This window comes from Simochromis diagramma, unplaced genomic scaffold (assembly GCF_900408965.1).
Source record: "Simochromis diagramma unplaced genomic scaffold, fSimDia1.1 OVJJ01000216.1, whole genome shotgun sequence".
NCBI classification, from domain to species: Eukaryota; Metazoa; Chordata; class Actinopteri; order Cichliformes; family Cichlidae; genus Simochromis; species Simochromis diagramma.
Window position 1 is genome coordinate 13,085,783 of NW_024386883.1, and position 23,398 is coordinate 13,109,180.

General features: G+C 39.1%; 2 protein-coding genes across 2 annotated transcripts; both read right to left on the minus strand.

Annotated features, from left to right (window-relative positions):
* Positions 1 to 3,674: 3,674 nt before the first annotated feature.
* Positions 3,675 to 8,716, minus strand: kcnj15 (potassium inwardly rectifying channel subfamily J member 15). The gene is made up of 2 exons (XM_040032376.1): positions 8,361 to 8,716; positions 3,675 to 5,178 (listed from the first exon to the last, which is right to left on the minus strand). Exon 2 carries the CDS (start codon positions 5,108 to 5,110, stop codon positions 4,088 to 4,090), a length of 1,023 nt encoding a protein of 340 aa, XP_039888310.1. The 5' UTR covers positions 5,111 to 5,178; positions 8,361 to 8,716; the 3' UTR covers positions 3,675 to 4,087.
* Positions 8,717 to 12,922: 4,206 nt separating this feature from the next.
* Positions 12,923 to 19,743, minus strand: smg8 (SMG8 nonsense mediated mRNA decay factor). The gene is made up of 5 exons (XM_040032377.1): positions 19,057 to 19,743; positions 16,976 to 17,873; positions 16,683 to 16,828; positions 15,383 to 16,264; positions 12,923 to 14,080 (listed from the first exon to the last, which is right to left on the minus strand). Exons 1-5 carry the CDS (start codon positions 19,678 to 19,680, stop codon positions 13,868 to 13,870), a joined length of 2,763 nt encoding a protein of 920 aa, XP_039888311.1. The 5' UTR covers positions 19,681 to 19,743; the 3' UTR covers positions 12,923 to 13,867.
* Positions 19,744 to 23,398: the final 3,655 nt, after the last annotated feature.

Below are 23,398 nucleotides of genomic sequence, written 5' to 3' on the forward strand. Positions count from 1 at the left end.
TATAATCTCTCAAGTGAGTCCTGGGAAAACTAAAAGCAAAAAGGTTAAGAAAAAGAAGAAAAGGCAGGAACTAGACCTCGTGGCAAAAAACTGCTTTTCTTTAAGAAAATAAAAGTGAATAAACCCTTAATTTTAATTAAAATGAAAATAAAGTCCCTCTTTGCTTACTGGAGCTGGAACTGGATACTTGTAACATCTCAGATTTTAGGCAGAAAACATCACACAAGATGTCACAGCAAATAAAATCCTTTAACAGGGGCTTTTGTCTTTTAGTGTGTGGCTCATTATATTTTCAACTTTCATTTCAAATCAGCTCACATCACTGTATGTGTATACTGCATTGCAAACACAGGCTTCAACATTTATTTCATGTGAAGGGATGTTGCATCAGGGGTTGTGAGTTACCTCCAGAATATCTCACCGGTGGTTCTCACATTATTTGACATCTTGAGTGCAGCTTTAATGCTTTTCAAGCTGAAAGAAAAATTCTGCTGACGTGTTACTGCTTTGTCTCTTACAGTAAATATTAGTTACTTTGGACCGTATTGTTTGGACCAGACACAAACGCCACCAGCCATCTCAACTTCAATGGCTGCTCCACAGTGTTGCCACAACACAAGGCTGACAGCTAAAGACAACTGTGTGCAGGCTGAGCCTCATTCGTCCTTTGAAAGGCTTTAGCCCTTCATCTTTCAGTTACAGTGCTACTTTCTTTACAGTGAAGAAGTTGTCGCTATGCAAATTTTCTTGCAAGTATTTTTTTTATAGAGAACACCCACATTCATTTACTATTATACAGATGCCCTGATGCTAAAAAAACAAAAAAACAAACATTTTCTGCATTCATTATATATAACTACTTGTATATAACAACTAGTCAAATTAACTGTTGTGTATACTGAATGAGTAAATATACTTTCCACCATTCCACCATGGGGGAGGACAGGGGCTGGGGGGAGGTGAAAGCAGTGGATGATTTAAACACAACACTTTGTTTTTAACTAAAAAGAAACACACTAACAAAAGGGATTATTTTTTATTACTTTTTACATAACATACCCCTGTATCACAATCCCTGATTTATTATTATAATACCATAATGATATTTATGTCTAAAACACAACAACTAAAGGTAACATTTGTTTTTTTTTCCAAGAATAACACAATCAACATTAGTCATACGAATACACTAACAACTGTAAATGCGTAATAAGCTTTAACATTTTTCTGATGATTCAAACATATGTAGAAATATCCTCTGGCAGGTGAAATATTACTCAAGCTGCAGAGGAACTCCTTATTTAAAGAAGAAATCATAGCGCCGACTAAAGATCACAGCAAGTTTTCTTTGAAATTTATTTTGGTGGTGTTTGTCTAATCCAGTTATGTATTGACGGCCACAAAATCGAAACCCTGCAGATATTATGGAAACTGCAACGTTACATGAAGCATTTAGGACTAATTCTTCTTCACCTACTGCTGTGTTTAAATACATGTGGCACTATAGTGCCAGATACACTGTAGAGCCCATATTTATGTTTTCGAGCCAATAATAACTTAAACTGATGTGTCACCATAATGATATAAATACAATTCTGCAGCAGGTGTCAGCGAGAGAGATGGTGCACAGCAGTAGGATTCAAAGATTTGTACCAAAGCAGGCACATTTACTGTGGTAAACGGACTAGTATTGATACACCACTCAACCCATTTTTATACTACAAGCCAGATTCACACTCACTTACATCCCTTTATTTGAGCCATTTGAAAATCAGAAAATCTGGGGGTCACCCTGCCCTGAATATAAAAGTAAATTTTTCTTTGGTATCATATTGGTTTAATTTTTTATTATTTTTTTTAATTTCTTGCACGGCTACATGTAGTACCTTCACAGGTCACTAGGACCACACTTTGAAAATCTCTGCTTTATTCTATGTATCTTTGCCTGGTATGCTTAGAATGAGTGGATCAGTCTAAATTGTGGCACTAATATCCAGCTCAGTCACTTTCATTGTATCTGGTCTCACAGGAAGGTCTGATCAGCCCAGTGCTGAAAGCCTGTTAGGAGGGCCTACATTCATAGAACACGAGTTATATTCAGTAACTACTGTTTTGTGGAACTATTTCTCAATGCTTGCAAAATTTCTAAACAGAGTTGTAAATGTCTTCTGAATTTTAAAAACATCTGTTATGTGTAACAACAATTTTAAAAATAAAACTTGAAACAAGCAATTATCGATTGATGGTTACGTAAAAAGCTTATCATATGAGAGGCTTTGTGGTTTTCCACTAAAAAATTTGTTCGGATCTACTGTTGTTCAGATGAAATGCGCAAACACTATGAGCTGTTTGTGTGTCATCACTAGTCCTGCAAGTGAAAACTCTTACCATGATCTTTAGGGGGCTCTGCAGGAAATGTTTTAATCACAAGTGAACAATCTGGGATATTTTACATCTTTACACCTCGCTTTTTGGGAGCGATTAGAAAGCAAGCTGTAAAGTGTTAGTAGTGATGTTTAGAGAAATATTTTGACAGGACTACTTGAGCACTGTTTTTTCCATCTCAACTAAGCTAAGCAGTGGCTTATTCTAGCTTCATATTTAAGTACAGCTCAGAAAGAAATATCAGTTACTTCATCTAAATCTTAATAATAAAATAATTCTCCAAAACATGTCTTTAAATACTAAACTCTTACTTTATCGGTGTATAACTTAACATTCTATTCATTCTAAAAAGGTCTTCAAAAGCATTTATAAAGAGACCCATTCAGTGTTGTTCAAGTTACTTGAAAAAAGTAATCAGTTACTAATTACTTATTACTTCGCCCAAAAGTAATCCCATTACTTTACAGATTACTTATTTTCAAAAGTAATTAGTTACTTAGTTACTTTTTAAAAACATGATTTACAACTTGAATAGGTGATAAAGTGATAGATCTTTCAGCCCAATTCTACTTTCTGCCTAATCCATCATATGAAATGTAATCAAATGGAAAGCAATTCTCTTTTTAAAATTTGTTTTATTAGTTTTAATCTTTTAACTTTATGCATCAAGCAAACATTAAATTATATGCAACATTCTCTGACTGGAAGAAATTTGTTTAACATTTAAACCTATATCCTGCACATAAAATAAAATAGGTTTTTGTGTTTACACTCAGTCTTTCAAATAGATGCAAGTAAAACACAGCAGAAAATAAGTAAAATCAAAGACTAGCAGTCCAGTTGCTCTATTTTCACCTGTATAGCAGGAGTAGGGGTAGGCGGAGGTTTGCCCTGGTGCAGGTGTGCTGCAGAGGTCAGTGGAAGAATCCGCGAGTTTCTCTGTGAATTTCCCATTACGTGGTAGCGTACTCGGTGCTTGCTCGGAAGTTAAGGGGTTTTTTTGCTGTAAAAAGAAGTTTTATTCCCACGCAGTGAACAGCGGACACTAATGTTTTTGTCACTTTTTACGGAATCAAACTCAAAGTAAGGTCAGTACTTCCACGCTTTAAACGCTGCACGCTCATACTCTCTCCCGCACTCGTTATATTATCCATTCTTGATCTGCACACAGCTGTTGCCACGAACGTCGCACTCGCTTACGTCATTGTCATGAGACACTCACAAAAGAATCACGGTTTTAGTAACGCAGTAACGCAGCGTGCTTACGGGAAAGTAACAGTAATCTAATTACCTTTTTTGCAATAGTAATCCCTTACTTTACTCGTTACTTGAAAAAGTAATCGGATTACAGTTACTTGTAACGCGTTACTGCCCATCTCTGCTCCCATTATTAAAACCCAAATGAAAGAATCATACAGGGCTGTTAGCCCTTCATTCTGGTACATTTAATTAATTTAACTTGAATATTGATACAAAAATCCATCGTAATGATTAAACGAATAAACAGAATTTTACAGTGAACACATGTCAGGTTTCTAGTCTTCTTAAAACTGTACTTTACAGTTTGAAGCACTGTTAAAAAAATCACTTTTATATGATTCAAAATAAACGTTTTACGTGTTTAAATCAAAGGTCATAGCTGTAAGGGACATTAACACAGTGGCTGAGCCTCAGGTCAATTAACAGTAATTATTAAGATCCTCTATTCCTCCCTGAATTCCCTCTCGAGTTTCAGCTTTTCTGAACTGTCGCTGTGGAAGGCTGGATCACTGCTCTTTTGCACCTTGTCAAAAAAGTTGAAGTCTGCCACAAAGCGTCCACTGGGGGTGCTATACAGCACCGGTTTGAACTCATAACCCCACAGGATCTCGTCAGGGATGTAGGAGGTACGTCTCTGACACGTGGCTGCTGTCGACTCCATGGTGGCATTGAGGGTGATGAGCAACTCAAACCTACGCGTTTTCAGGTTTTCTGCCGTCAGCCCTGCCAGCGGGCTGTGCTGGTCTAGGACGTGATAGAAGGTGAGAGGGAGGATAAGGAAGGGGCACTCGCCACCGGAGTCCATGTTGAAATCAACAGAGCTCTGATGGACTTGCGTCTTCTCGCCCTCCTCAGTCGCGTAGGGTTGAAGGAGCTTTCCTGTTAGCTGGCACTGGATCAGGAGGCTCTTCCTCATGTTGGCCACCCTCACCATCAGACACAGCTTTCCTTGGTGCTTGCAGATCACCGCCACCTGGCTGAACTTGATGGTCTCTGCTCGCTTCTTGGGTCTAGCTAGTTTGGCCAGAAAGGCACCGGTAACGAAGATCTCAGCCAGTCCAGTGATGACAAGCTGAGCCACCAGAGTAAAGATGGCCAGAGGGCATTCTTCAGAGATGTAACGAAAACCATAACCAATGGTGGTCTGAGACTCTAGAGAGAAGAGGAAGGCTCCAGTGAGCGTTTCCACGTTCATCAGGCATGGAGTGTGGGTAGAATTTAAATCTGGCTCAAAGTCTCCGTTGCCCATTCCAATGAAGTAAAAGATGACCCCAAAGATGAACCAGGTCATGACAAAGGTGGAGGCAAATAAGGTGAGTTTGTAGCGCCATTTCATGTCCACCACAGTCGTCCAAATGTCGTGCAGGTACAGCTTGACCATGCCCTCCACGTTATCGATCCTTACCATGTTGTGCCCATCCTTGGACACAATCCTTCGCTGGAAATCTTTATTCCCTTTAGCCATGATGCTCTGGGTCAATTCAAACTGAAGGTCACGTCTGAGGTTTTAGTTTGGCATTGCCAATTGAAGGTCTGGCAAAAGAGATAAAAGATATTAATTAATATCTCACTTTGAGCTGTAGCACCAGTCAAATCAGTGGAGATGGCAACCAATTCAAGGGCTTTTACTTATTTATACTATTTTCTGTAATGTGGAAAAAAAACCCTGAAGGTTTGTTAAAGTAGCCAGGTTGTCTTGACCTCTTGCCCTAATCTGCCTCATGAAAGTGGCACCTAGAACAGCTTTGAGTTAACAGGTGAGTCTTACTCCCCAGTTACAAAACCCTAAAGACCAGTTGGCAACCATCTAACATCTACCATTCACAAGGGAAAAATGTGTATTCCTTAACCAGCTAGCAAGTGGTTGCTAGAGTATTCTGGTAGTCACCATTAGTGCTCCATTCAGGCAAGCCTTTGGACCTTTCAGTGATGCTCTGGCAACCTGGTTGCTAGGCAAAAGTGTGTTCTCTGACAAGCTAGAGAGTGGTTGCTGTAAAATCCTGAAGGGGTATTCAATACTCCTTTGTTTGCGAGGAGATTGCCACAGTTACCCATAATTAGCACGTAAGACACCGACTTGTCTGCAAAAAGATGTTGAGCAGTAGTAAAACTGGAAATAGAGAATGTTTTCCTTCAAAGTAAAAAGTTGTGCCTTGTGAGATGCACTGGCTGCAGCAGTATGCGCAAGGAAATTCGAACGGAGCAAAACCCAACTGAAATAATTTTTTAGTTCAGTTTTATTTAGATTTAGAGGGAGCATCATAGCGATCTGATGGTCGCTTACGTGTTAGAACTTGATAATAAGGTGTACAGAGTTGTTATCAAAGCAACTGTAAAGCTTTTGAGATTTTATGTATATACTTTTTTATGAGCTATACTTTACAAATTGTGTTATCACTGACAGTATATAAAAGGTTGACATAGCTTCCAGGTCTGAAAAGCGAGGCCAATGTAAAGTCTGCTTGTATTGAAGTCTATGATAGAACGGTTCTATCTTCTGGTTGTTTTATGGCCTTAGCAAACACTTTCTTAATGAGTTTATGGCCTCTGTCGGTACTTCTAAGTTTCGCTAAAAATAACACAGTGTTCTTTCTGTGCAGGTCACCAGGTTTTGACTGGAACTGATTAAAGAACAAATATCCATTTATGATTTAAACATTTAATATTTTAAGTATCAACTAACATAAAACTCCAAAAGAAATTATCCCTTCACTGTGGTCTGTTGATATAGTTAGGGAACACATTCAGTACTATCTAGTTGTGGTACAGCCAGAAAGTGCATTTGGTAAAGTACTTGTAAGTATAATTGAGGTACTTTAATTTTAATTTCATGCTACTTAACACCCTAACTTTACTGCAGATAAAATAAAATTGATCTGCAAGCCTATGTTTGGAGTTATAGTAAAATAACACAAATATGAAATGTAAATAATTAACCGCTAAAGGTGAAGCCATTTATTTCAAGCTTTTATCCAAAAAAGTTTGGATTAGAAACTTATTACATTAAAAATTTCAGATACAAGTTACGCATCTTTAAATTTCTATTTATGAACTTAAAATTTGAACTTACTCAGAAATAAGATAATTAGATATATGTAACTTTTAAGTAATTCATCACCTTTTATCTTTTTATTTTTAATTTAATAATCAAAATGACTTTTTTAACAGTAAAATAGTAACCAGATAGCTTTTTTCAGTTTCCTGAATCCCAGCTAAGCTAAGCTATGGCTATGTGTCGCATATAGATATGAAACTCACAGCTTTTTACCCAAGTCTAAGCAAATATAGCATAGATAGTTCATGTTCCAGATTGTATAAGCATCTTATGTGTTGATTTTAATATGTTTTTCTTGTTTGTTTTTTTACGTTTAGATAGAGATAGGTAACTGTTTCTCCGCTAGGCTAACTATCTATTTAGCATTCAAATAAGAAGCTGTTATCAGCCCTAATTCTAGGCAAAAAGAATCAGGCACAGAATTATAGTCATTTGCTTATTCTTAAAAAATAATTTGCAGGCAAAGAACTGACTTGGATCATTGATCACATCTAGTTTTTTTTAATTCTGAAGAAAATGTAAAGATAACTTTTTTCATTGTGAGCCACATACAGCCCACTTTGATACAGAGTCGCCTGGACCAGGCGACTCTGTATCAGTGTAAAGATGTTTAACTGCACAACTAATCCCTGAGATAGTATATTAATGTAAGGAAAAGAAGTGCAATGTCAGTAGTATATCATAGTTTTTGTCCAGAATGTAGTAATAATAACACAACGTTTTTGTTAATTCACAGTGCTGTTTTTTTTTTTTTTACTGTAGTAATTCAAGAAAGAAGAAAAAAGGAAGTGTTCTGTTATTTCATCTATTATATAATTTATTTGGTGCAATATGGATGGCCATGGGGATGATCTTTATCAGAAGCGAAAGCTGTAAAACTATAAAAATATAGTTAAAAGTCAAAAGACTACTCCCTCCTTCACAGTTTTAATGCCATCAAATGGGCCAGATTGGTCCTATTGTTTGAAACCCTTATCCTAAAAGATCTTTTTTTATCTATATAAGTATAAATTAGGGAAAAGAATAGCCGACTGAAGTGGAAAAAGTCACGTAACAATAGCAGACGAACCTAATCAAGTCATAAATGAAGTAGATCTATCAATGGATGTTGTATTAAGAGTCAAAGGTAAACAGATTGTGAAGACAGGTTTTAATTTAACTACTTTAAAGCTGAAAGCTAGTCTGAATAGAGGTCAGTCTCAATGGGAAAATTACATAATTAATAATTAAGGAAGTGTTAGATATTTAAAACAGTCTCATGACAAGTGTAAAAATGAAAGAGTAGCTGTGAAATATAGGAGAATATAACAAAAACACTCCAGTTCCTCAAAAATATACAGTTTTACATTAATTAATGGACGACTCAGTTAGTCTCATAAGGCAAAGCATGTAAAAACCCTGGTATGCTCTTTCAAAGTTAAGCATAATTTGTATTCACAGTAGAGTACAAGCCAACAATGTGACAAAATAATCATTTAATGAATGGAATACACATATATTTTTAAAACCCCACATGATGCATAATAATATGCTGCTATTACAGAGTACTGCTAGACAAGGTTGAAAGTTAACTTGGTAGTAAACCATTACAGAAGCCAGAGAGCACCTGCCATAACTTTAAATAATCATTAATTACTTCATAAATCTGTATTTTACTCACATCCTTTTGTCTTGCCTTGTTGAATAGTCCCAGATATTTGCTTTTCACTTGTCTCTGACACAATCTGCAAGATGAAGCTGCCCGAGAACGTGTAGTTCAGTGTCTTCTTTCGCCTATTGTGCCCACCTGTGAGATCTGAACTTTGGCACAGTGGTTTTCAGTGGTAGAACAGAAATGGGAGACAAAGCTTGGCTGTTAACTGTGATCTGAATGTGGGCTGGCTTTTCCTTTCCCCCTCGTCCGCCTCCTCTACCTGTCCGCAGGTAAGGACAACATTCAAGTTTGTTTTGCTGCTTTTATGTATGTTGTTGCTTTACACACATGCCCAGATTTACTGCTCGCAGAACTTCTCTGAAGGACATTTTCAGTTAAAACGAATAAAAGGTGGTCTGTCTAAATCCAGCCCTCAGGCTGTAACTGAAAATAAATAGTGCTAAGGAAATTTGACACCAAATCAGCTTGTGTTAAAACAGTGCAGAAAGCTTCATGTCAAAATACTGCAAACAATTAATAATAAGTAGCTGTCAAATAAGTAATACTGTCGTCAAAGCGAAAACTGTTGTACATTGTTGTCACTTTATTAACCCAATGCCGCATCCTTTGTAGTGCAACACAAAAACAAATCCAACTGTTACAAATGTTTGCACCTGTTGAGTCAGTAAACCTTTAAACATGTCAGCCTGGGATGGATCAGTGCCCCCTTGTGGACATTTTCTAACATTAAAAAAATGAGTTTTAACTTTTTTCCCTTCACAAATTTATATATAAATATATAAAAACTTATATATTTTAGACTTAGACTGCAGTTCCACTGGTGGCCATTTGAGACAGAATCAAATAGTAAGTGAATTTCTATAGACTGTAAAAGATCTCCAGCTTGTTACTCCTACAGTATAATACTCATAATAAAAGTACAGCAACAGTAATGTTAGTTAATGATTTGGCAGATACAATGGCTTTTTTGTGTTTTCCATAAAAGTCATTTCAGTGACTCATCGTCAGGTGTCTGCTGCACATTTTAATAACAGTACATTCAAAGCAGCAGAGCTAATGTCTGCACTACAGCACTGACTTTTAATTTATAATCAAGCATGAAAGACATTTTAGAAAACACACTTTTAAAAAGTGCAATGCTGATGCCTCGGAGTCAGTTAAGTTGGTTTGTCCAGTTTACTGCAGAACACCTCACACTGTCAGTGGTTATGGAAAGTAAATGTTGAATGTCTCAGCATCTAGCTGCAATTCCTCATCAAATGTCTGACATACATACAACTGATATTCAACTTAAAGTTCTGAAAAAAAAAGACTCAAAATTGAAACCATAATCTGAAATGTCAACATGTGGATGCAAAAATCGTTTTCATACAATTTATAAAAAATCTGTATAAAAAATGTTTTTGACCCTCAAGAAATTTAAATCCTTTTAAAGGTAAACATACTGCGATAGCTTCAATTAGTATGCCATAGTGGAATTTTATTCATTGTAGCACATCCTCATGGTCAGTTATTTATCTATTTATTTTATATTTCTCAATAAATGGGAGCCAGACTTCATGCCATAGACTGTATACAAAAGATGGCATCTGTCACGTCACGCACTGATAAAGCACAGTAAAGCATTCAAGCTGAGCGTTTTTGTAGTAAATGATGACGTTTTCATAATAATTTACTAAAAAACCATCATACTGTACTCAATAAGGACCTGAAACTAATGATTGAGATCATAAACTCATCGCATTTGAGTTTAATGAGGTCACAGAGTGAGGGAGTCAAAGGAACCTATAGACTTGGATACAACTTGATGCCCTTTTGTCAGCAGAGGAGTTGCCCCCTGCTGGCCATCAGAAAGAATGCAGTTTCAAGGCACTGCCACGTACACTTCTATCTTTTATATACAGTCTATGTGCTCCACGTACTAAGTCTTGTTTTGATGGATCAAAATGTTTTGGAAATATTCTTCACTTCCACTAAATTCGACCAACTGTTCTCAAAGGAGAAGACATCAGAAAAACTGTGGATGCTTCTTTAAGTTTTAGGATTGAGGGACCACATCACTAGTCTGGTTAACTGAGCTAAAGGAAACCAGACTTCTGCTGTTTAGGCATGACATGAATCAAAAGCAAAATACTCACAGGCCTGACTCTGCATCAAAAGAAAAGTTCAGGTGACTGACTTTGTTATGACCTAATAGCCAATCAAAATTCAAGCAGGTGAAGTGTGAGTTAAAAAGTGAGACAGCAGAAGGTCAGAGAAAGTCCTGAAAGGTTGTTAGGTGTCGGTTAAAGAGAGAAAAAGTAAAATTGTGTTTAGTTTCAATTGATGTGTTATCAGTGAGATGAGTTTAAAAGGTACTCTTAAAAGTAGCAAAAAAATTTAAGAGTCACTTGAAATGTAAAAATCTGTTAATGTGTCAGTGAATGTAAAATTTAACTGAACTGAAGTGGTCAGATTTGAGTGTTCCCTTGAGTCTTTATGACCTTGAATCAGCGTCTTTGGCTTTATTATTAACCTCCCTGTTAGTGCGCACATTCCTGAAGGTTATGTGTGTGAGCTAGATCGCCCATTAACTTCCTGGTTCTCTGTTATCCAAGAGAAAATCTGAGAATCAGAGTGTGTTCAAATGCAGATGAGATTCCCACACACAAAGAAAACTACTGTTTTTAACCTGTCATCTGCATGCACCTGCATTCTTTCTGTGAAGTTTAAGTTCAGAAATATTGTCAGAAACAGTCAGAAACACATGTAAAACTGTCTTTAAGAAGCTTTTTTTTTACTGCTACTTCTGTGTCCACCAGACTACAGCATGATGCCCTAAAGGGCCATGAGATCATTTTCAGAGGTTGTGTGATGATTACTGGGAAAAGAAAAAAGAAAATTACTAATTAACAAACCTGTTTTTGTACTTTTGTCCGAGTGTCTGGGAGTGATTTAAATTAAACCACTTGAAACATTTAAAAGGTATTCTGACAACTACCAACTCACAAACATATAAAATGTGTTGAAGGACACAAACTATGCACTGATTTTTGTGAAGCCGAGTGGTCTGATTATACTAGTGCGCTCTCTCTGTTTTATAAGCACATCGTGTTTTCTTTTTGTAAAGTTTGAACTGTGTGAAAAAAAACATAGTTAAAAGTATAAAGAAACGTATATCGAAGAAAATTATGGATTTGACGTCCTAAATTCTTCTGTAAGATGAAGCACATAAATTGTCCAAGTCGCTTTTTTTTTTATGAGTGTGGGAACCTACAGTTAAGTGAAAATATGTCCCAAAGAATCCAGCTCCACCTAGTGGACGTAAAGTGTACTGCTATTAATGAAACCAAACACAACCTACCAGGAAAATTAAGCTTCTCTTCTAAAGATGTTAGTCTTAGTGGTATTCCTAACATGATCTATCATATCAGTAGTGTGCAAAAGTCTAATTTCTTTATATTTTGCTTCCGTGGAGACAGCCTTTCTCATCAATTTAATACTCTTTACCCCTTGAAAGCCAGCTAGGAGTCATCTTTGAAGCTCCTTTCTGAGCTTTCTGTCAGGTTTCTGTTATATTTCAGACCTGCTTATAAAACAAAATGAAGTATCAGAAGTTAGTGAGGGTGGTCTCTGCCTATGCAGCTAACCTTGTAAAAACCCAGAAACTATTCTAATGTTGTGATCTAATGCACTTCCCTTTGTCATAATACTGAGATGTCAAAACTCATTAAGGGTTCAGAGAGGTTGTCAAATGTCATTTTTATGAGGGAAAGTGTTAAAATGCTCCATATCTCGGCATGTGTGCACTGTGTCCTTAAAGAATTTGAAGAAATGGGAAAAGTGGAGGACCAAAAAAAGAAGTGGCAAGCTTAAAATGAACAGTGTCTGAAAGTCGTGTTCTTTTGAAACAGGGAAAAGAATCCAACAAAGACCTCACACAGGACCTGAGAGATGCACCTGGCCCTTTAGCTGATCCATCATCTGTTCACTGAAGCCTCATCAGAAATGGTCTCAGTGGAAGGGTGGCTGTCAAGAAGCCATTCTTAAGAAAGGGAAACACGGACAGTCTGAGCTATGCGAATTTACACAAGAGCTGGACTGAAAATCAGCAGCAACAGCTCTGATGGAGTGATGAATCCGTTCATCCATTTATTCTCTTCTGCTTATCCTTTTCAGGGTCGCCAGGGGGGCTGGAGAAGCCAACAAAAGGCAGCCAAAATTCAAAGAAGAGCTTTGAATGTCCTTCAAGAAGCCTGGAGAACTATTCCTGAAGACTGCTTAAAGGAATTACAGGAAAGCTTCCCTAAGAAAGTTCAGGCTGTGTTGAAGAATAAATGTGGTCATTACAAACACTGACGTTCAATCTTAGAATTTAGACAGATTCTGTTTTACCTTATTTAATGTAATTCCTTTAGAATGTTTTCACCTATTTTTCCTGGTGAATTGTAAAGAAGTTACAGGTGACTCAAGAAGTTCTGTTTTGACATCAAAAGAGGAAATTAATACTTCTCGAAGTGTAACTGAGTATTTTTTTTGCACTTGCTTTCTTGACATCTACAACACTGAGGAAAAAAAATCACCTCCAATAACATGAAACAGAATGTCCGAGTCGCTTTTATTTACACAGAAAAAAACAAAAAACGTCTTTCGGTTTAGTTCGAGTGTATTAAATCTTTGTGAGCAATAGTGTGTGTTGTGATATCTTTACAAACTGAAACAAAAGAAACACAAGTTCAGACGTACACAGTCGACTCTAGTCTCTGCTCTAATGAGAGCTTCACTGTTTGACAAGTGACAGGAAAATTTACATCATTATTAAAGCCTGCCAGCGTGAATGTGCAGGGGTGCTGGTACTGGAAATTTAGCTTAGCTTAGCTGCAAACAGCTACCACAGGATCCACGCCCCCTCATGTTAACTTTGAAGGAAGTTTTTCCTGGTGCTATTATTGTGCTCAAGCTTGAAATGTGAAGATTAATGTCACTGCAACATTGATCTGTCTTCTGGGGAGCAAAAAAAAAAGTGAAAATAAGTTATTTTAAATCACATTTTGCAATTTTTATTTACTGATAAAAATATAAAATAATCCAAGTCTTAATTTAAAGGCTTTTTTTTCTGTGCTTAAATGTGCCTCACAGTCTGAGAACCAGTGGTCTCAGACAGATCAAATTATTTTTCACACTTGGGAAATAGCCCACTTCAACACAAACTTTCTCTGTGGTTTTGGTGAGGAAACATTCGACCACACCAGCATTTGCGTCTGCACTGGGAGAGGTAAATGCAACACAGTATTGCATGAATGGATTTGACACTAAACATGGTTTAGAGAGTAGCTAATACGGTCTCACATACACCAGAGCATGTGTGCAAATGCTTATCTGTGGAGACCATGCACGTCCACATGTCATTTCATTGAAATCCAGAGTAAAAGATGTCAACAAAAAAGGAAATATTTGCAGTGTCTGCAAATATACAGAATGTACAGAAACTGGGAGGGTTTGCGAAGGTGGAGTCTTGAATAAAACCTTAAGGGTTATTGTTGTGGAGAGGTGGCGGTGGTGGCTTTCAGGATGCCTCGCAGCACCTTGTAGTTGTTGAGGGGCTGGTTCTCTTTGGGGGGGTAACAGGGACCACGTTCTGTGGCGTAGGAATAAGGAAACCGCAGCACCCAAAGGCCATCAGATGGCAACGATATTTCAGTCTGCTCTGGGTGGAAGATCGGACAGGGAGGAGGGCCTGGCTGTACCTGAAATCACAGCAGAGGACAAAGGACGATGTTATTCAGTGCTGAACCCTAATAATTTAGCCACACAACTGAAAATCTAGGCTTCAAGATTGTCACTTTGACAGGTTACAGGTGGATACTGGGGTAGTGGAGAAGCAAACAGGAGGCAGCAATGGAGAGATGGGAAATTTTACTGCTTTTTTGGTCAAGAATGAGGCATGTAGTGACCAAAAGAGTAAAGTTGTTTATTCACTTGAGTGTCTGGGCTTGGAGTAGAGCTGTGTCAAAAGAAATCAGCTGAGGTGGTTTAGGCATCTGCTTAGGATGCCTCCTAACTGGGAGGAAACCCTGATGCAGACCCAGAACTTACTAAGATCTTGGCTGGGAAAGCCTAGGATCACCCAGAAGAAAAAGTGGAAAGTACAGCTGAGGACGCCTGGAATGACCTGCAGCCTGACCTCAGATAAGAGCAGGATGGATGGATGAGGCAATTTAGTGTATGATGCAGAGCAGCTTGAGTTGCCTTTATTAATCATTTGGCAGACTTCACTCCTCTTTGTTATATATATGCACCATATATGTGTTAAAGGGCAACAGAATCTGCAACTACAGCCAAGTTTGAAGGTTTGTCTTTGTTAAAACTGTGACATGCTCATTTTAGTTTTCATACCTGCCTAAATAGTGACATTCTGCAGATATCTTAACCTTTTCTTTGCACATTTTGTGATACATTCCTGTTGTTGAACAATGAACTGAACAGTGCAATAGGTTCTTGCTTGGTTTGGGTCTTTAAGGGAAACCCCAGTCACCCTTCAAAGGAAACTCATTTCCACCCCTTGTATGTATCTGCGACCTCATTTTTTCTGTCTCTACCCAGCGCTCGCAACTATAGGTTACACTCAGCTCTCTCTAGACTACAATGGACCGGCAGAGCTCCAATCCGTCTGTCAATCTAATGCTTCACTCATTTGGGAATAAGACCCTGAGACACCTAAACTCCTCCACTTTTCGTGGCAATTTGTCCCCGACTTAGATTGCACACTCCAACCTTTTCCAGGCGGGGAAAAAAAAGATTAAAAGTTTAGCGTTGAACTGTAACTTTAGCTTTTACAGAGTCCCAGACATAGTGATCATGGACATATTGCTGAAAGAATTAGCTGACTCACTGAAAACAGACAGAAAATGAATCCCCCTTTTTAAAAGAGTTTTTGTTTACATCGCTGAAAAGCATCTGAGAAAATAAACAGTAGATAAGAGTCCATTAAATCATCATCAGGTGCACCCCTGTTTGGAGATGACTTGGAGTCTCCTCCTGCTGCTTACCTGTGGGTTGAGGGTAACCTCCAGCGGGGCGTCAGGCACTACAACAAAAAGGCGAGTCAACTGGGCGAAGTGGGGCTTCAGGCCACGGCCCTGGGAGGGAGAAGGGATGTGCAGCGGCATGTCGGTGTTTAGCACCCTGGTGGCAGGATCTTTAGCACCCCCCGGCCCCAGCACCTTCACTACTTTATCAGGCCCGCAGCTGATGAAGCGTCTCCCCCTGCCGTCTTCATACTCGAACCCCACGAAGATGCGAGCCATGTCTTCCCTCCTGCGACTCCTACCGAGCCCACCGGTGCTGCCTCGCTTTCCCACAAGGGTCTTGTTGGGCACTGGCCACGAGGACGTGCCTCCGTCCAAAGGCTCCGTTAGTCCTGTATCTTCCTCCGATCGGGAGCGAATCACCAAGTCCCACGGCAAGAGGAATGAGGAGCCAGGGAGGAAACCTGGCTGCTCCAGGCCCGTGTGGCAGTTATACAACTTTGCTGGACCAAGTTTCACCAGTGACCAGCTGGAGAATTTAGGGAGGAGACCTTTAGGGCAGCCAGAGTGCATCATTCCAGGAAGGTACTCCACAGTGGAAGGCTGCCGGTCAACAAGGCTCGGCCTCTTTTGCTGGACTTGTGTTTCGGCTCCGTCTCCGTCCCCGTAGGGCCCCAGGCTGTCTGTAGACTGGCCTAGACTAAGAGCGAGGCTAAGGCTGGTGTCTCCAGGCGTGTGGCTCTGGGCAGTGCTGGGCTCCTTCAACCTCTCTGCATCACCCGATCCTGAAGCCTCACAAGGGTTTCTCTGAGCCTGGTTTGCCGGGGCCGGGTCAGGAGTGCTGGGCTGGAACACTGGTAACTCAATCCTCTCCAGCTTCCCACAGCATTTCTCCTCCAGCATCTACTCAGGAAAAAGACAGTTAACAAGCAAATACTTGTGAGTGATTAGATGTTGTGTTTTAGATATACAATTTAAAAACACAGTGTTTTTATAATGACACGAGAAAACTGAACAATGTGGAGGGATAATCTCGTAGCGAAGAACCATAAATCTGCAACCGGATGACATTTCTGTTTTTGCTTCACTCTCGTGGCTCTTACAGGCATTTTTGACAATTTTCAATAAGAAAATCTCTAAAAGCGCACAGTGTACTACCTGAGCTGATAATGGAGCTGTTATCAGCTACAGAGTGAGACATTTCCCTCAAAATTTTGTGTCTGACTGAGTCTTTCACAGCTGTATGTAGAAACACTGACAGAGCAGAGAGCCTGTGCCCCTCTGTGGTCCTCAGCAGGACCCATGTGGAGTAAATCCTGACCTGGTAGAAGTCGTAATTTGCTGCCTGGATGTCAAAAGGATCCTCACGGGGAGCTTGCTTCCGTCCACAGTTACAGGAGCTGGTGGAGCGCCCCCTACTGTTGTGATTCATGATTGGTGGGTTGTGATCCATGTCAGGCTTCTCTCCTGTGGAATTAAGTGTCAGATTTCACACTTTTGGCTTTTATTTTATTTCAGTGTTAGAGCTACGACAATTATGTGAAATAGTCAATGAAAAAAATTGCATTAAAGGGGCCCTCCTCAAACTTGTGCAGAGGAAGATGATGCGCTCACCTGGCTGAGGCAGCAGGTGGAACTTGTGAACACAGTGCTGGTCAGTCAGACTTCGCTCCTCACACAGCTGGTGTCCGTTGCTCCAAAAGTTGTAGCAGTCCTCGTGAAGCTGCAAAGCGTAGCGTTGGAAAGCCACTCCTCGAGCGTGCTGGCTGTACACCCGCAGAGCGTGAGCCAACTGGTTTTTATGGACCGTGGTGGTGTAGTTATGGGGGAGGTTGGACTGGTAGGCGCTGTGAGCCAGAGGCAGCGCTTTTTGGCACCTGTTCTCAGAGAACTTTGTGTCAGCGTCAAGAAAACCCTCCAAAACCTTCACCTGGCTTTGCACTTTTGTGGCTAGCTCAGCCATTTCTTCATCTGTGTTTTTGATGAGGACTTGGTGGAGTCTGGAGGCGACCTGGACCCATTTGGTGTAGGTCGGCAGCTCAAAGTGCGAAGGCTGCGGGTTGCGGCCGACGCTGTCATCGAAACCTTTTTTGGTGAGCACCAGGTCGACATGCTGCCAGAGGAATTCCTTTAAGCTGCAGTCCACCAGCTGACTGCCTATCGATATGCTGCCTGAGTCTCTGCTGCTGCTGGGGTGCCGAGCTGAATGCCGCATCTGCTGATAGCGCCTCGGCCCCGACACGGGCACGGAGGAGTCCTGCTCAGACAACATGCAGTTGGACCGCAGCTGACCGAGTAATGCACCTAAGGGGTCCTCATCTAGTGCTGGGATCACGTACACAAATGCTTGGTTGGCGGGCACCGTGAACAAGCAGTTGCTACTCTGGTTGGTGAGAACTCGGCTTTTACGGAAGATGCGATAAATCTGGTCTTCCAAGGCGTGTTGAAGCCTTCGCCTGGGGGAGTGCTTCTTTGGTTTGTCAGGATTTGACTCTAAGCCGTTTGCAGAAACCTTTAGAATAACAAACAAAGACAACATCATTTGTATTCATATGGCTACCCTGAGTTCTTATATGGCGTGACCATTTATTAAAGAAAGATTTGACAGTTTCTGAAATATTTTTCACAAAATTTCCTATGGACTGAACTGTCATTATTTTACTTAAAGTCCAGATTCTGTGTTAAAAGAAAAAATAAAACAGTGCCATCAAAACATATTGACCTGATTTTCTGTTTTTTGCATGTTTGTCACACTGAAATGTTTCAGATCAAACAAATGGTTTTATAATTGGTCATTAGATAACTCAAGTAAAGACAAAATGCAGTTCTTAAATCATGATTTCAGTTATTAAGGGAAAAGTAATTGTCCCTTGTTGACTCATTAATTAACTGCAATTAGCCACATTTTCAGCCACACTCAGGCTGAATTACTGCCAGACCAGAACCTGTCTGACAAAAAAATAAGCAGGCTAAAAGATCTCAAAAAGCAACATGTTATGCCAAAATCTAAAGAAACAGCTGAGAAACAAAGTCATTGACGGCTATCTGTCTGAAAAGAGTTAAGGCTTTGGGACTCCTGGGTGGACTTCCCAGGCGTGTTGAATCTACCAAAATGAATCCAAGAACACATCAATGAATTTTCCAGCAGGTCCCAAAAGAACCCAGAACAACAACTAAAGAACTGAAGGCCTCACTTACCTCAGTTAAGGTCAGAGTTAATGATTCAACAGTAGGAAAGAGACTGGGCAAAAATAGCATTCATGGAGGGCTTCAAAGGAGAAAAACACTGCTGAACAATGAAAACAATTAAAGACTCATTGCCAGTTATCATAAATGCTTGATTGCAGTTCTTGCTGCAAAGGTTTGCACATTAGTTATTAGGTTTAGGGAGCAATTCCTTTATCACACAAGGCCTATGTAGGTTTGGATAACTTTTTCCCCCTTATAAATGAAATCATAACTTTAAAACGGCATTTTGTGTCAACTCGGGTTATCTTTATCTAATGTTCATTTTTTAAATGATCTGAAGCATGTAAGTGTGACAAATATGCCAAAACCACCCCCAAAGAAATCAGGAAAGGGGAAAAGACTTTTTCACAGCACTGTAACTATATTAAAATATATATCAATATTTCAGTTTTAATATAAAGTGCATATATGAATGAGAGCGAATAAGGACTTGTTAGAGAGCAGACCTTCAGAGTGACGTTCATCTGGAAGACGAAGAGGAGCCGTGGAGGGCAGGGCCGGCAGTTCAGCTTCCACTCTTTAGATACCGGGGAGTCTTTGATGGCAGCCCGGATCAGAGGCAGAACCTTCTGCCGCAGAGCGTCCAGAGCTCGGAAGAGCCGGTCGTAGGTCACGTCGAAGGTCTGGTTGGGGTGGACGAGCAACAGGACGTGACACACGGAGAACATGTAGAGCAGGTGGAGGCAGTGCTGCCGCTCCAGGCCCTTCCAGAAGTCGTGGGCGTCCGAGTGTCCGTTCCCGGTGTCCAGAGACAGGCAGGCTCGCAGCAGCTGTCGGCTGTCGCAGACGGAGGAGAGCAGGAGGTACAGCACCCGGTTCTCCTGGTCGTAAAAAGCCTGGATGTGGCTGCTAGGCGTGCCGCCGTCCTCCGGTCCGCCGAACATCAAGAAAAGGTGTTTGTCCGCCAGTGTGTTGATCAGAGATTCCTTCAGCGCGCCGGGCTGCATGTTGCTTTTACCGAAAATACCGACCACACACAGCCCCTCTTCCCGGTAAGCAGCGTCCTCTAAGAGCTCCGCTTGTAGTAGATCCCCCACACTGACGGGACGAGCCATGTTTGCTTCCTTCATGTTGAAAACCAGGGGAATGAAAACAACCCCGGACTCTTTTCCCCTATCATTTCCGGTTCCTTGTACTAAAATGTCCGAGTCAGTGCAGCATTAGCTTTAACGTTCCTCTTCCCAATTTAAACCACAGTTTGTGTCACAGAGTTATTAAATTGTGTTTTTATTTTATTTTATTTTATTTTATTTGTTCGGTTTCAGCTATTGTCCTAGGATGGGAGCATACCAGGAGGAAGACGATCCACTAAAAAGGAGCTGCTAAAGAAAGAAGAAGACAGTAGTTTTTTTTTTAAACTTTATTTAACAAACAATGAGTATACAACATACGAACAGATGAAGTATACAAAACAACAGAACATGAACACAAAAAGCCAGGGGTAAAAGAAAAAAGTAACAATTATAAGAATACACGCAACAATTCACATACATATATTGTTTTGAGAGCCTTTTTGTTGGTGGAGTCTGATAATGATTGTATGTACATTTCCACATCCTTAAAAAAATGACAGAAATATGGTGTTTTGTTAGTAAACTTACATTTATGGATAAAAAATTTAGCTAAAAGTATTAACAAATTTATCATAAAACACATTTATCATACTTCTTGGGGAACTTAAAGAAACAGAATAAAACATTTTCCCATCGTAAAGAAAACTTCCTTAAAATATGGACAATAACAAACCTGCTAAATTCCTTCCAGAATCTCTGTGTAAGAGAACAGTACCAAAAAAGATGTGTCACAGTTTCTGGATGATCCCCACAGAAAGTACAATTAGTATTTATGTCCCTTTTAAATTTTACCATGTAGTGACTGGCTGGATAACATTTATGTAGAATTTTAAATGAGACTTCTTTCACCTTATTTACAATCAAATATTTATGGGGGATCATCCAGACTGTCTTCCACTTGATATCTGGAACATATCGGTTCCAATAAGATATTATATATGGGAGAGAGACGATATCTTCTTGGAATAAACTACGTATTCTCTTATTGCTGTTACCAAGTTCCTGTGAAAAGCAGATTTTTCCTATTGGTGACTCAGCTGGATCAGGGAGCGTGACTGAAGTAGATATTGAGCTGTCAGTGTTTTTATATAACATTAAAGTCCCTGAGGGTATGGCACCAAGCACCATTGAGAATTCCTGAACACTGATTGGAAAATTATATAGTGCAATAAAGTCGTTGTAAGTAAGTAGTTGTCCCTCTTTGTTAACCAGCTGAGCCACCAATAGGATCCCATTTTGCACCCAAGTTTCTAGGAAAAGTGATTTATTTTTATATAAAATATCTCTGTTGTTCCAGATAAGGTATTTGTGAGGTGAGAAGTTGTGTTTATAAATGAGGGTCCACGCTAAGAGGACTTGCTTATGGAAGGATGAAAGCTTTACAGGGAGTTTCTCAACATTGTAATTACAATTTAAAATAAAATTAAAGCCACCAAAACGAGAGAAAATATGATATGGTATAAAGTTCCAGATAGAGGTAGGGTTTTTAAGAAAATGTTTAGCCCAATTAATTTTGAAAGTGTTATTTAAAGTAGAAAGGTCTAAGATGTTAAGCCCACCTGATTCGTACTTATTCATCACAACAGTTTTTCAATAGTTTAGGTTTTCTTTATCATCGTACGGATGCTCTTTGTAGGATCCTAAGACTTAAGAAGTTAAATAGAAAATAGACATCCCAGTCTTATTAAACATTCACCGCAAACTCTCCTAGTGCTGTTAGTGACCAAAGACTAAATTAAAAAAGTATTTTTTTAATTTAATTTGAGTTATTTTGATAATAACAAGATGTGCTTTCAGTTGTTTTTGTTTCCTTTTTTCTAATTTCTTTTTCAAATTAATTACTATTTTCCATTAACTAAACAGTTTTCTTTGTGTGTGTTTTTTATTTTCATACGTGGTTTTAGTGTTATTTTTTTAGTTTTAGTTAATTATAATAACCTTAATTGACATAAATATTAATTCAGATGTAAAAAAATAAAATAAAAAAATAAAAGTAAAGCAAAACCATACTGTCAAAATATAAACCGTAGGAATGATGTGAGACTGAAATTTTAATTTGTAAAAAAAATAATAATACAAATTTAAAAAATTAAACTGCCCATTTTAAGTAGTTAACATAAACAATCATTAAAGTTTTGTTCTAAGTTTTTTCTTTAGTAAGTCTCATGTTTTAGCTCTGCTTTTGTTTTGCATTTAACTGTTAATATCTTTAAGCGACAGCAGCTGTCACATAAATGCAATGAGGTTTTTTCTTGTACTGAAATTTTGATGTTTTTTGTTTACTTTGGAAAAATGTGTTTTTAGTGTTATCAATGATGAGTGGATTGACCTAAAATACACTTTCAGATGAAATAACATATTCATTAATGTTCTGTTTTTTATTCTACTCGAATTGATCAATTTTATATATATAGACAAATAGACAGCTGTGTAATTATCTGGATATACACTCATGGCCACTTTATTAAGCACACTCTGCAAGTATTGATTTGAACGCCCCTTTCGCCTTCAGAACTGCCTTAATTCTTAATGAATATGAATGAAGCTAATGTAGGCTGCAAAATGCAAAATATACTGTGTAGAGATGTGTGTGTTTGTGTTCTGTGTATGGCTGGGTGTGCTGTGACATTGAGGTTATACCTGCAACTTGTGATCATGTACATCACTTCTGACCGTTATAACATTTCTCCTAAGCTCTGTAAGCTGCTATTCTCTCCATGGAAATGTACTCTGTAAGTAAATTAATCCAAAATGATCCCTAAGAGGGAAATCATCTGGGAATTCCGGACTTTAGCCAGATGTGTGTTCATGGGGAAAGGAAATAAAGTAAGTAGACAAGTATTAGTTATTTAAGACTTTGAAACAGTTTGTTCAAATCCAGATAAAAAAAAAACTAAGTCATAACTCCTGTTTGAGGTATCAGTGTTTAGTAAAATACATGCTCTTATCAGTCCTGTTATTTTCTTTATCAAGTGGATATATACAGTATATCGTTTCAGTCTCTAGGGCTAACACAGAAAGACAGACAACCAGTCACACTCACATTCACACCTATTAGAACCACCAGTTAACCTAACCTCACTAACTGCATGTCTTTGGACTGTGGGAGAAAGGCGGAGTACCCGGAGAGAACCCACACACACAGAAACTCCACACAGACAGGCCACGGCCAGATGGTGGATCCAAACCCCAGGACATTCTTGCTGTGTGCGGAGTGCAGAGTGCTAATGACGACGCCATCGTGCTCTCCTCAAAATATATTAATAATTCTGTAAATTGAAACATAGTCATAGTACTGTTCCCAAAAATACTGCAAGAATACTACAACCTAAGAAAAAGTTATATTTAAAAAAAAGCACTAAAACTAACTCACAAAATGAAAACACAAAAACTACTACATTTAAATAGTATAATAAAGTTCTCTGTATAAGCTGTAATAAAGTGTATAAGCTGTAATAAAATGCTGTGTGTGTGTGTGTGTGTATATATATATGTAGTGAATCCATTCTGATTGTGATATGTTAGTACTGTTGTACTCGAGTTAAATATCTGAATTCCTTCCTCCATTCGTGTTTACTTTAAACACCTATCACCTTCATCGTGATGGCATGTCTTCAGAAAGGTCTCGGGACGTCAGGAGGCAACGTTGCGTGCGCGCTCGCGACCCCGCTTTGGCGTCGTCTCTCTGACGTCACCGCCCTCTGATCATCCGAAA